Source organism: Carlito syrichta, unplaced genomic scaffold (assembly GCF_000164805.1).
Source record: "Carlito syrichta isolate Samal-C Ts95f unplaced genomic scaffold, Tarsius_syrichta-2.0.1 Scaffold314349, whole genome shotgun sequence".
Classification (NCBI taxonomy): Eukaryota; Metazoa; Chordata; class Mammalia; order Primates; family Tarsiidae; genus Carlito; species Carlito syrichta.
Genome location: NW_007258445.1, coordinates 803,402 through 817,861, shown reverse-complemented (window position 1 = coordinate 817,861; position 14,460 = coordinate 803,402). Strand labels below are relative to the sequence as shown.

Here is a 14,460-nt window from a genome sequence, read left to right as displayed (position 1 = left end):
TGTGTGTGTGTGTGTGTGTGTGTGTGTGTGTGTGTGTGTGTGTGTGTAGAGATAGGGTCTTGCTATCTTGCCCAGACTGCTCTTGACCTCCTGGCCTCAAGCAAACCTCACACCTCGGCCTCCCAAAGTACTGGAATTACAGGCATGAACCACTGTGTACCATATTGTACATATTTTTTTTAAACTCACACAAATTAGAATTTTGGCATAACTGGATATCTTTTTTTTTTTTTTAAGCAGGATTTATTGAGAGGGTAGAAAAGCTCCCACAGTGGGAGGGGACCCGAAGGGGTTGCTGATAACCGGATATCTTAAACAATCGTTTGTCCAGCCCCTCTGTTTGATAAATGAAAACAATTCAGAATTACAGATGCTAATTGTCTTCTGTAAAGTCTGGTGTTAAGAGAGCCAGAATTTAAACTCATGCCCAGAGCTCTCGACACAGAGTTTTTATCTCATGCTGTGATCTCAGAATCTCCTTAGACTCCTGTTTCTCCATCCAGCACACTAATAAGGCTCACTGCTCATGATTATTTCACGTGTTCATTTCTAAGAATTTTTGAAACTTAGGCTCTGATTTGAGTTGTGTGGAATGAAATGTTTATTATTTAGGATGCTGGTTCTTCTGGCCAAGATATTAGCAGAGGAGAAATACAAAGTAACAGCTGACCATTGATCAGAATATCCTTAATCAGCCAGCTTCATGCAGGTTTGAGAAGACATGCTTACTAACCCTTTGCACTTGAATGTCCACTCTGAGGAGACATCATAAATCTAGCAAACCACTCAGATGTCCCCTTTCAGGGGACATGAAGAGATTGCTGATGGCTGTATAGGACAAACTTATGCTACTGCAAATTTTCCAAACACGTATGTTTCCTTGAAGTTTTCCATTTAAATTACCCAAAAAGTTAAATAAAGAGATGGAATATATACTGAGCTATGGTCTATCCATTGAGAAGTTTTTTTCAGGAATCATAAATGTGTCCTTCCATATCATGTTCAAACAACAGACTGGACAATAAATTACATATTGTTAGTATGGGAGGAAGAAAATGAGACTGCTTGAATATAAAAACACCATGCAGACAATGCCCAACCAATTACTGTTGTGTAACACGGATCAATGAACCTGCAATGCATGTCAGTGACTGTTTCCCATGTTACCACACATTAGAAAAATATAAGGAACAACATTTTGACTTTTTTTGGTCTTAAGTTCCTCAATGTCCAAAGTTTCATTATGATCCAAATATCATTACAATAAACTAATTGGTTCCAATGCTGTATCATTTAATAGGAAGTGATTTGTTTTTCACTATTTTGTGAAGAAGAAAAATGCGGTCGAGTTGCTGGGAAGATGAGTTGCAGGGTGTCTCTTGAGTTAAAAGGACTGGATTTGGAAACACCCTTTACATGCAAGCAGAGAGTTAGAAACACATGAAAACCAAATTGTCTTTCCTCATGATCGGGGTCGAAAACTTCCAGAGTGAAAGCGTTTTTTCCAAAGTTTTCAATGAGAGTATGGTAGTGTATGTTTCCTTTCACTGTGTTTCTGGGTTGTTCTGTATGTCGTCATACAACTGGTGTTGAACGTGCCATGGCTCTCCTTGCAGCAGGTCTTAGAAGTGAATAGGGTTATTGCAGAGGACGTCATGACTTCATATGTGCGTTTTTTTCTTTTCTTTTCTTTTCTTTTCTTTTTTTTGAGTTGGAATCTCACTCTGTCACCCAGGCTGGAGTGCAGTGGCACGCTCATGGCCACTGCAACCTCAACCTGCTGGGCTCCAGCGATCCTTCTGCCTCAGTCTTCCTAGTAGCTGGAACTACAGGCATGCACCACCATGCCCGGCAAATTTTTTGATTTCCTGTAAGAGATAAGGTCTAACCAAGTTGCCCAGGCTGTTCTCAACCCTGCGGGCTGAGGCAGTCCACTCACCTCGGCCTCCCAAAGTGCTGGGGTGACAGACTGAGCCACGTGTGTTTTTCAAAGCAGAGCCAAAAGTGTTACAACTACCACCAGTATAGAGTTTCATGTATTTTTAATTAATATTGTAAGTGAGGAAAGTCGAAGAACCTGACTTTGCCAGCACCGTTTTTCAGGGGGAAAAGTTAAATCAGAGCTTGTGCTGGTTTATGAATGCTAGGCCAGAGTAACCAGCTCAGCAGATAATTTTTCTCACTGAGCTGACTGGCCTTCTGGCATCGCACGGGGAGGACAACCTTGCAGCCTGAGGCCTCTGAGTGGGACGGGGTGGCTTCCAGCCAAGAGCATGGCCCCTGAGTCTGCAATCTGGAGTGAAGGAGAAGCGCCCTTCACACATTGAGAATGAGTCCAGAACTTTCTGGCCTCTGAGGTCAAAAAGCTTGCTTAAAAGTTTATTGGAGAAAGCCGTCTTTTTTTTTCCTCTCAAGCAACGTGCCAAAAGAAGAAAAAAAAAAATCACATAAACAAATGCTGGATTCTTAAAAACAGCAGAGAGTGACCTTATCCGTGACAAACACCCCCTTCCTTCTTCACTGATAAGAACTGAGGAATGGGGTCTCACATTTTTATATTTTCATTTTATGTTTAAAGGAAAACTTTACAAACAACGTATGATTTTATTTTAATCACGGGGAAGACAAACAATTAAACAACTAATAATACGTGCTTTCCTGAAAAACAGACGTGGTCTAGCATGGCCATGGACTCTGAGAAAATAGAAATGAGAGATTTGGTGAAGGAGGGAGGGGAGGCTTGCCAGACCTTTGCTTTTATTCCAGAAGGCGAGTTTGGTGGTGTGATTATTTGCTTGTGTAACCGTTTAGAGATCAGTAGAGTCAAGGCTCTTAAGGGGTCTAAGCTACAGGTTATGAAAACTGGTTTCTTTGTGAACAGACTAAACTATTCACATTGTGTCCGTTTTAAAAGTTCAGAGTGTTTGTTTGCTATTTTGAAGAAGATCACAGAATTTAGGATTAGCTACGGAGAAAGTGAATTTACTAAGAAATTAACCGATCAGACTGCAATTTTGAATTGAAAAGAGATGTTTTTGCTTTGTTTGAAAAATATATGAGTGTGTTTCATGTATGTTTACAAAACATGTCATTGTATTGTCCTAAGCAGAAGATAACACAGTGCTTTATTCTGTGTTTTATTTATTTCTCCATGTGCTGCATTTTGTGAGGTTTATTTAAAACACTGGTACTGTCCAGCCTGGGTGCTGTCATCCCAGCACTTTGGGAGGCCAAGGCAAGTGGATGGCCTGAGCCCGCGGGTTCAAGACCAGCCCGGACAACTTGGCAAGACCTCATCTCTACAATAAAATAAAAAATAGCTGGGCATGGTAGTGCACGTCTGTAGTTCCGACTACTGGGAAGGCTGAGGCAGAAGGATCACCAGAGCCCAGCAGGTGGACACTGGAGTGGCCATGAGCGTGCGTGCCACAGCACTCCAACCTGGGCGAAGGAGTGAGACTCCAACTCAAAATAAATAAATTAATTAAATCAAATAAAACATCGGAGCTGAGTCCCGTCGTGAATCTGGGAGCGACCACGTCAGCCGCGTCTCGTGATGGTTTTCCACGGAGCTGTGAGCATCTTCACGGCAGTCGGGGCCCGTTGAGGCTGAAGTCTTGGCCGGGTGGGCGGTGGGCTTTGTGCGCCTCTTTGAAGTGGTGTTCTCCGGGGGGCGGTGTCCGGTGTCTGGCTGGCCACTCTGGGGAAGCGTGTCTGGCCATGCTCGCAAGTCCCTCCCCTGTGTGTGTTTCAGATGCAAGTACTGCGACCGGTCTTTCAGCATCTCCTCCAACCTGCAGAGGCACGTCCGCAACATCCACAACAAGGAGAAGCCGTTCAAGTGTCACTTGTGTGACCGGTGCTTCGGCCAGCAGACCAACCTGGACAGGCACCTGAAGAAGCACGAGAATGGGAACATGTCCGGTAGGTCCCTGGCTGTGCCCCCTGGGGAAGGGTGGCTGGGGTCTTCCTTCTTGTGTTCTGCTTTGACATAAACTCGGATCCTGGGGTAAAGACGCACAGAGTGACCCTGAGGTTCTAGAATCAAGGGCACGATGCGGTCCCAGAGGGAGTTAGGATTCAGTGGGCTTATCTGGGCTATGTCTTAGTCTTCCTGGATTCGTCTTATTGGGCATCTTTAAGCAAAGAGAAACATAGCCCAAGCTCGCAGGAGGCTTATTATCAAGATTTCCTGAACTGCAGGGGATAATATTTCCGCCTGCAGTCACAGAGTGTGGCCTTAAGCGTGGCAGGATTTCCAGAGTGGCAGCCCTGCACCAACCCATGCTCTGAAGGCTCACCTGGAACCAGGGCTGCGTGTGCAGAAGAAACTCAGAGACTCTCTCCTAGCTGTCCTTCTGAAGACTAGGGATGCGAGATCGTTGCCACACTCAGAGACACCGTAGCGTGTGTTTTTGTCATAGATTCTGGTGTAAAATTAAGTCCAAAGAAACTGGCAAAGCACTAGCTTTCCCTTAACTCAGAACTAACAGCACATATTTCACAGAAGGGATTATGGGTTTTCTTGTCTTTGGCTCCTGGAAGTTGGGTAACAAGCCATTAGCTAGTATTGCCAGTTGGCACTTATGTACAGAACCAACCAGGGCAGCCAAAAGATTTTCTGGAGAACAAGGGAGATCGTTGGGAGTGGGTGGGGGAGCAGTGTGGATTCAGGAAGAGAGATTTTGAGAACAGGCTAGAGCTGGATTTAGGTAGACTAGTTACCTTTAATTGAAGAGACTATTTTATGATGCCTGTTTCCTCCTCTGTGAAGACACATTGTTCATCCCCTTGAGTGGTTGGGTATTGCTTAAAACTATATACTGTTCATTTCCCTCACAGCCAAACGTTTAATGACCATGGTTTTAAAATGCTAGATTTTAGGCACAGACGTCCCATTCAGTGTGCAAAACCGGGCCCACTGTCTAACTCTGTACGCTTACGGCATGCCAGTCGGGCATCATTTTCTCTTCAAAGTTACTTCGGGAAAAAAAGCTAAAAAGGGAACATGTCAAAGTTGAACATTGGCTTGTTGGCCCAGATCATGACTTCTTTTAGCTGTGGGGACATCCACCCCCTGTTTTTTTCTTAGAGACCTCTGCGATGAACTGTTGAGTTGTAGATAGTCTGTGGGTGAGGTGAGCCGCAGAAAACTGCTGGTGGTGTGAGGCTAGACCCCGGATGAAGTCCCTCCGTGTAAGTCCCACAAGGGCTCTGTGAGAGGGGCCTTGTGATTCCTGCGTTTCGGGGGTGAGGAAGCTGGAGACCACCCTGTGCTCAGCAGGTCTGAAGCTGTCCTCTGAAAGCTGTCTGTCCTCTTAAGTGCTGGCCTCTGGCTGGTGTGTCTACATCTGCCCACCACAGACCCAGCAGAGTAGGGAGCAAGACGTTCAGCCATCCTCAAGCCTTGTCTCGTAGCGCACTTCAGCAGAGCAGCAAAAAGTTCAAGTTGACTGTGGCCGGGAACAGGGATGCAGCTTCTTAACGGCAGTCTAGACCTCATCTCCTGGCCTCCTCATGGTGTGACTAAAGCCGTCCCCATGCTGAGAAACTGAGGAGAGAAACAATGTCCTGGGGAGCCTGCCCTTGTGATTCTGAGGGACATCCATGGACGTGTGTGTTATGTTGACTTGGGGACGCCTCACCGCCCTAAGGTTGCGATCATTCACATTCAGAAGGGCGTATTTAAGAAACAGCGCTGGTCACGTCCGGACTGGGGTTCGGTAAGCAGCCAGAGTCATGTCACCCTTGTCATGCAAGCCTTTCCTCTCTGCACAGGCACGGCCACCTCATCTCCTCACTCTGAGCTGGAAGGCACAGGGGTCATTCTGGACGATAAGGAAGACGCTTACTTTACAGAAATCCGGAACTTCATTGGGAACAGCAGTCATGGCGGCCAGTCTCCCCGGAATGTGGAGGAGAGGTGAGGCCGCTGTGTCCCCTGCAGCCCTGCGATGCCCTAAGCCAGAGTGTTTTCAAACACACGTGCTTGCTACCTTCAGGGCCCTGACTCACACCTGCCGCTGGGCTGGTGTCTGTTTTGAGAGTGTGAAACTCCAGATCCTCTAATAAGCACTCTTCGTGCATTTGTTAGTTTAAATCTTATGGTGGCCCTGTGAGGTAGACAGCAGCTGTACATTTATCATGAAGGAACGGAAACATTGGAGGTCAGATAACTTGCCAGAGGTTGCATCGGTAGTGTGCAGAATTCACCCCAAGCCGTCTGGTGCCAGAGCCTATGATTTTACCACCATGTAGCTACTTGAGAGCTAAATAGATGGTTTTATCAAAATTTCTTAAGTGCCAGGGAAAGCCACCACAGGAATTGAGTGAATCACTGCTTAGTGGTTGAAACTGTTACATATCACATCTTACATATATCACCAATGATGTGTGACTCTCTCTCTGTCTAGCTGTATTTATATATGAAATGTCCATTGAGTGTCACCTAAATATCTTCTACATAGATCTGTTTCAGAGTCCTTAAGACTCACCGGCTGCTTTGTGACCTCGTAAGCTGGTGCTCATTTTATCCTGGTGAGTTTGTCCAGGTGGTTGTGGTCACCCTTGTTTTTGGTGGCCTGGTACAGCAGTCTGCTTTCCATTGCCAACATCAACATAGATGGTTCCATTTGTAAGAAAAAGCTTTTCACCCTGTTGCTTAACTGCACTTCACACCGCATAGGAAAGTTGATGAAACATGAGTTCACCAAAGAGACTGGACTTAGTTTTTCTTGCCTGTAAGTTACATCAGATATCTGTGACCGAGAACTAGACTTTTCTGAACATCAGTTTAGTTAATAAAAGTTCCATTCCTTTTCATCACCCAATATTATTGAATGAACATCCTCTATTTTTGATGCCATTGAAAGTCAAAGCTAGGTATATTAGGTAGTTTCTTCATTAACACAAACTTCAAATAATTTTTTTTTTTACCAAAATAACAAAAACATGTGACCACTTCTGAGAAAGACCCTTGCCAGTCACTGAGAAGTCTGATAACTACAACATCACGCAGCTGGGTATATTTCTCCATTGATTTGCCCACATGCGTGCGCATGCGTGTGTGTGTGTATGTGTGTGTGTGGTGTGTGTGTGTGAGAGAGAGAGATATGAAGCAGATGAGTACAATTACAAAGTAATAAGAACAAGAAACACACTCACAGTCTTAATTCTGATAATGATATTTACATGATGCAAATAAGAAATGTTGAACAGAAAGCACCACTGGGCGCCAAGAGCCTGTTCAGATATTCTAGCCTCTGGCTGGCGTCTCACAAGCCACAACACTGCACCGCCTGGCTTCAACGTGTACGTGGCGCAGGAAGAGACAGTGGAGTCATCCGGCTTTCTCCCCTTATCTCCTCTCAGACTACTTTTGATGAGTCATTTACCCCCTATGAATCACCATGCTTGAAAACCTAATTAGCAAATGGGTTTTCTTAACTGTGTTGGCTTGTGTTACTTTGGGTTCCCATCCACACACTCTTTTGTTCTTTTACTTTTTCTTTCGTTTTTTAAAATAAGAATTTTAATCCATTCATGCAGGCAAGTTGGCAGTATCTCTGGAAACTACTAATTTACGTCTGTGCAAAACATGTTTGCATCAGTCTCTGATAAAAGAGGCTAAGAGATTGATTACGTAAAAAGCTTAATAACAGTGACATGACTTTTTCCGGTCAAATGGATTTTTACTATGTGCGTCTGTCACATCCAAGATTGTTTTACTTATTTTTTAACCCTGGGAAATGTGAATGTTAAATTTCACTCATTTTTTGTTGCGTGGGAAGTGAAGGAGTGCTTGTTGATCTCTGATCTTCCGTCTTATGAAAAAATACTTAGGCTAGATGTAAAAATTGTGCGTGACTATTTCCATGGTCTCCATGAGGGCTCTGAATCAGTAGGTGGAGGAGAAGGGAAGACAGAGAGGATAAACGCCCAGGGGTCACACCCCCATAGGTTCATCCCGACATGCTTTCTGAGACAGGCAAATGCTGTAGCTCCTGTGGTCACACAGCTTTGAAAGGAGGAGGTCAGGAGATTTTCTTGAGTTCAAGACATGTGTAACATAATTCCAACTTTTAAATCTTGTGATGAAGCTTGAATTCAACTCACACATACTCCAGTGTTCATTTCAAAGCTAGAAAAGCTTATCTTATTCCATGCATGCCTTCAAGTGTATTACCCTGGAATCCCTGTATAATTAATCTTTGTATCATTATACTCCGTGATCACATATAACTATCCTTGCAGTCATAAACAGAAAGTTACAAATGACTGTTAACAATATTATGTTCAACCGGGCTCGGTGGCTTAGCCTGTAATCCCGCGCCTTTGGGAGACTGAGGTGAGTGGATTGCCTGAGCCCGTGGGTTCGAGACTCGCCTGGGCAGCGAGACCTCATCTCTACAATAAATCAAAAAATCAGCCGGGCGTGGTAGCGCATGCCTGTAATTCCGGCTACTCGGAAGGCTGAGGCGGAAGGATCACCGGAGCCCAGCAGGTCGAGGCTGCGGTGGCCAGGAGTGGCCACTGCACTCCAGTCTGGGCGACAGAGTGAGGCTCCAACTAAAAAAAAAAACAAAACAATATTATGTTCTTCTTTTGCACAGTTACATTAGAAATGCTTGCTAAGCAGACTGCAAAAGATATGGGGATAGTTCCATTTCTAGACCATTTCCCACCCTGGTATTCTGAGAAACAGGATCTTTTTTCACTTTCAGACTAACAAAAATAATCTGAAAATAGTATAGATAAGTGAGCTGTCAATCACTTCCAAGTTTGGGTAGAATGTCTAAGTGGAATATATCACAGATGTCACCTAGAAACAGTGAAAACAGCTGTCCCCAGCAGCTGCCTTCATGTCTGTGGACTTTAGTTTCACTTCAGGCGTGGAGTTGAAGTTGTTGCCAAGAAATGATAGGAGTTTCCCAGAAATCCTTTATTTTAAATGGTGGATATTTATATGGTAATTAGGTGCATTATGCAGAGAAAGCATTTGTGTGCTTTTTTATAGTATATGTAGCCATATCATTTATCAGACAAAGCCTGATAAGAAGTAGGAGACTGGGATTGTTTTTCCAGTTCTGCCAGCTACAGTCTGAATAATCGTGCAGTTATTTTCTTTCTCATCTCCTCCTTTGTGACATTGTGCTGTTTTCCCATGGTTTCCATAAAGCATGAACAACAAAAATTTCCTGTGTAGGTACTGAAGCTCTAAACTGTTCCTCGGAGGACATGGTAAGACCGCTATGACAAGTTCCGAAATGAAACCAACCATGGGACCTTCTTTTTTTTCCGTTTGCTTTTTGGAAGGATGAACGGCAGTCACTTTAAGGACGAAAAGGCTCTGGTGACGGGTCACAGTTCAGACTTGCTGGATGATGAAGAGGTGGAGGATGAAGCGCTGTTAGATGAAGAGGAGGAAGACCACGGCGGGAGCGGAAGACCGGGAAAGGAGCCGGGCACCAGCAGTTTGCACGAAGGCAGCCCCGGGGAGGACTTCGAGGAGGCTGGGGCCCTGGAGGTGGGCTGCAGGACATCCCCAGGGAGGTGAGTGGCGTCGGAGCCTCAGCCGCTCTCCACAAGAGCAGATCCACACGGTCGCCGGGCCCCCGCGCTGTCCTTTCACGAGAGCAATGTGCAGGCGATGAGCCGCACGCAGGTCGTAAATCACAGAAGTTAAATTTGCACGAGCACGGCAGACACGGGATCGGCTTTAAATAGGTGGGAATGCGGGGGCCGTCAGCGTCGGCCACGAGCCGGCGAACACGTCGGGCACTCCGGTCAGCCAGAGGCAGGAAGGAGGAGCTGACAGTGACAGAAGGATGCAGTCTTTTGTCTTTAGACTCCGCCTATAAAACCCAAAGAAGGGCAACGTTTCCAACATTGTCTAATTCATTCAACAATCCCGTGTGATTGTCAGTTAAATATTAATCGAGATAAGTTTTACTTCATCAGGTACAAATGTCATCGACATAGATGATAACTTTTTAAAAACCCAAGAGTTAAATTGATGAGACTATTACATTTTCATGATGAGACTGGGTGCCGGCTAGATATTATCTTAACTGGACGTACTTTACATGGCAGTTACAAACTCCATCCCTACACATTGCTGGCTAATGTGTCACTGACTTTAACTCTTTATCTCAAATATATGCTGGGCTTCAGTAGCCAGAAATCTTAAGAGAAATACATTTTTAAAACATGATATTTGTAGATTTTTTTTTTTTTTTGAAATGCAGTAATCAATGCCAGCGGTTTCACACTTCAGAAACAACATGAAGTTTGTCAGCTGTGTAGACAGATTCAAATGAAAGTGATTTGATTAGAGCAGACTGAAAGATAATTGTGAAAAACCTGTGTTTTCTGTCGGTTTATTTTAGGTACAAAGAGGAAGACTATAAAACAGGGCTTTCTGCTCTGGACCACATTCGGCACTTCACAGACAGCCTCAAAATAAGGAAGATAGAAGAGGCGCAGTACCCCGAGGCCGAGCTGTCTGCTTTCAGCACTTCCCACATGCCTGAGGACCTCAAGCAGCCACTGCACAGGAAGTCCAAGTCCCAGGTACGCATCTCCCCCAGTGTGGCATCATGATCCCATGGTGCACGCAACACCCATTCCGTGGATTGCCAGACAGCAGATAACCCGTCTTTAAAGTATTGTCGCATCCAAACAGGGTCAGATGCTTTCCTTAAAACACTCTCATGTTTACTCCGTCTGTGACCAGATCCCAAATAGTTAACCCATGAGACTGCATCCTGCATAGAAACTTTTAGGACAGATCCTACCCAATGATAATCTTCCCGTTGCTTTCTAATTCTCTTACTTCTCCATAGATAGTCCATGATGTGTGTTTGCAAATATTTATGTATTATCTCAGAATTGTTTTCCGTCTACAATTTCATCAACATCGTAATTACATTTTAAGATTTGTGGAAAGTGTATTCAGCCTTTCTTGTCCCTTACTAGGTCTAGTAAATTGTTACGTATAGTTAATTAGCAAGTCATCTAATTTTGGAATTTAGAAGTAAACTGAGGATCAGAAATGAAATGCGTCACTGAGTTGCCAAAAATGTGCACCAACTTAGTGGTAGATCGAGAAATAAAACTTGTCGATTTTTATTGAATGAATGAATAAGTGAATGAATGGTGCCTGGGTTTATTGGGATCTACAGCATTCTGACAGCTCTGTGGTAACTAAAAATAAATCCATTTAAGGACCCATAAATAGCAATTAAAAGAGCCTCAGTGCTTTTATTACAAAATAAAATAAGTCAGTACTTTTTGTCTGACATCCATACTCAGATTATTCATTCAGGTCAATTAAAAAAAAAACACCTTCCTATTACCATATTTACTGGTCACTTTGTTCTAATCCTTGATCCATTCGTCCATTTTGTAAGTGGCCTGACAGTTCAAACAGTATGACCACAGTGGTTGGTACACCTAGAAATGATCTCCTAAATGAGATATTCTGGGTTGGGTTTAATAACAAATGTAGTAATATCTCAACAAAGGTGAGAAAAACATTAATTAGATAATACTAATCATTAGATGTTATTCAGCTAAGTGAGAAGTCTAAGATATTGTGTGTGGTAATGGACAAAATAAATGTTCCTTTTGGATTGAAGTTAAAACAGCCAGCCTCTAACTAAAGGGTCCTGGAACCTCCATCCATGAATGTGAGAACATCACTTACAGGCCAGGGCACCAGATTCATCACTGTAAAGGGATGTGGGCAGAAAAAATGTCCAAGATGCCTTTCTGCACTAGGATCCAGGGACATAAAAGTGAATTTTTCAGTTATTCACATCAGAAGTAAACTGGCCAGAGCAAGACATCTCATTTTCATCTAGTAGGAGGGACTAGGGTCTTTAAAACCTTGATTTCACATTCTTCCTCCTGGTTGAACAGAGATGGGGAGTGGGGTGGTGTCCAGGTTTTCTCTTTCTTAATTTATTTTATTGTTCCACCAAAAATAATTTTCATCATGAGCCACAACTATGAAAAACTCCAGAAACTTCACATGTGGTAGGAAGCAAAGGTGTCTGAAAAGTTTGGAGAATGAATGTGACGCGTTCAGCACCAGCTGAAAAAAGTCCCTGCCCATCTGGGCCGATTGTCACCAGAATAATAAATACTAGCAGTCAACAATCTCAGCTCATATTTTCCTCGCTACTTGATGGCGTTATATCCATCAGTTTGAAAGTGATCTGATCCTTTCGCAAACTGACTTTATTTCATGAGATTGTTCATTCATTTATTCATTTACTGGTTTATTAGCTGCCAGGTATATGCTGGCCTTTGATCCTTATGCACAAACACGTTGATTCCCTTCGATGAACCAAAGGAAGATGTTCTGTTTTGGCCATCCTCTAGAATCTGAAGGCTCAGATGCTACACTCAAAGCATTTGTGTATTTATCCTGTCTGGCTTTTATGGTGATTGAATCCAAAAGAACTGGCCGATTCAACAGTAGCTGCATTTTGTATGGAATCTTCTCCTAAAAACTCTATCTCATAAAAATTAATTTCGGGACCATCAGTCTAGTTATGTCAGGCCCACACGCTAAGCACTTTCCTGCGGTTACCCCCCAGACCTTGGAGGCAAAGACCTTATTATGCTCCCTCTTTTATGTGAGGAATGCCAAGTGACCTTCCTCAAGGTCGCACAGCCAGGTGAAGTAGGGGCAGGTTGAAAGCCAGGAATGAAACGCAGGATTCCAACATTTTCTCCGCACTCCCTTTCATCTTTAGTTTCGTTAGTTATTCAGAGTATTATTTCTCCAGAGTTCTAAAAGTAGGCGCATAATCAGAGTAGCCCGTTTGTGTTCCGTGCTCACCTGTCCCCTGCCTGAAACTACAAAAGAAAGGTTTATTTATCCTCAAGTCCCTGGTTCTAGCGCCATGCCTGACATGAAGCACATGCTCAGGGAGTGCTTGTCAAGTGGACCAAGAGCTCCCGTCAGGGTCCCACAGGCCAGCGGCGGACTTGAAAGTCAAATGTGGACATGTAGAGCAGTGACCCAGCAAATCACAGCCAGCCAGCACGGGCAGCTTCCTACTGAACACCACGATCATGGAGAAACCACCGACCAGCCACAGGTCCCAGCATGACTCCAGAGGTGGAATTCTGCCTGACAGCAGGGGCATTTCGTCTTTGTTTACAGACAGTGGAATGTCTCTGGCAGGACTTTAATGATCCCACTTTGACAAGCAAGTTTAGCAGTGGATGAGCCCAACAATAGTGGCTCAGCAGTGAAAAGTTCACGCACAAGTCAAGACCAGACGTTTCATTTGAATATTTGACTTGGCAGTGAACGGGGGATTCTCTGCATGGTTGTTCAGAACCACGTGATGATGGGGAAAGAATGGCCCTGCCTCTCCGAGCACCTCCTGCTGGCAGACGCTGGAGCCCACCTTCAGTAGAGCATCCTGGGGGGTCTCCGGCTTTGTTTTCTTTCTGGTGAAGCTGATTTGATCCCCCTCAACTCTCAAGGTCCCCGGGTGCCAGCACTGAACGGGTCAAGACTGGGGGGGAATCAGAGGAAGGACACTGGATTAAAAGTTGGGAGAAATGAATCCTGGTCATGCCTCCCCACTGTCTGGCCGGGTGCCTTTGGGCAAGTTGCCTCCCTGAGTGCTTTTGGCTGTAGTGTCCGTGAATCAGGCTGTCTCCTCAGCTGGGCACCAGCTCTGCCCAGCAGGTCTGTGTCCCCTCATCTGCCCTTTGTGTCCTTAGCTCACATGGGCATTTTCGGTGAGTCGAACGTGTGTAGTGGATGGCTGGTATGTTTATGGGTGGGCCAGGAATGGCTCATGGTTTTCACTGGAGGCACGGTTGATATTCTCGACAGAATGTTTGCCTTTTTTGCTCCATGGGATAGGTCACTTTGGGGCCCCTGGGCACGGAAGACCGGTCGCTGTCCCTGGTCGTTTTTACCAGAAAGTCTGCCCTGTCAGCATACATGCCCGTGAAGGATGCCCCGCTCCCTGTCACCCCTACCCATCCCCCATGACCCCCCATGGCACTCTCTGACCTGAGAGTGATGTGTTTCACTGCCATTCACTGAGTCTCTCCTCCTCCCCCAGGCCTATGCCATGATGCTGTCATTGTCAGACAAGGAGTCCCTCCACCCCACGTCCCACGGCTCTTCCACCATGTGGCACAGCATGGCCAGGGCCGCGGCGGAATCCGGCGCCCTCCAGTCCATGAACCACGTATGACACTGCCGGAGCTGGTCTGGAGTTGACCAGGCAGGGGCCGAGCCAACGGTTGCGTGGCTCTTTTCCGTCGGACTGTTCCCAGACTGCTGAGCAGAATGCCTTACAAACCTGCAGGGTCAACCGCCTAGAGCCTGGTGACCTTAAACGGAACAATTTACAAACAAGAAGGAAAGAAAGAAAGAAAGAAACTATTTATTCTCGGTATTTTGTTTTGCACAGCAAAGGC

General features: G+C 45.0%; 1 protein-coding gene across 1 annotated transcript in view; it reads left to right on the top strand.

Moving 5' to 3' along the window:
* Nucleotides 1-14,234, top strand: part of MECOM (MDS1 and EVI1 complex locus) — a 50,927-nt gene extending 36,693 nt beyond the window's left edge. The window contains exons 11-15 of the mRNA XM_021719279.1: nt 3,755-3,924; nt 5,779-5,923; nt 9,316-9,552; nt 10,389-10,572; nt 14,100-14,234. Of these exons, the coding sequence (XP_021574954.1) occupies nt 3,755-3,924; nt 5,779-5,923; nt 9,316-9,552; nt 10,389-10,572; nt 14,100-14,234 (871 nt within the window). The remainder of the gene's footprint in view (nt 1-3,754; nt 3,925-5,778; nt 5,924-9,315; nt 9,553-10,388; nt 10,573-14,099) is intronic.
* Nucleotides 14,235-14,460: the final 226 nt, after the last annotated feature.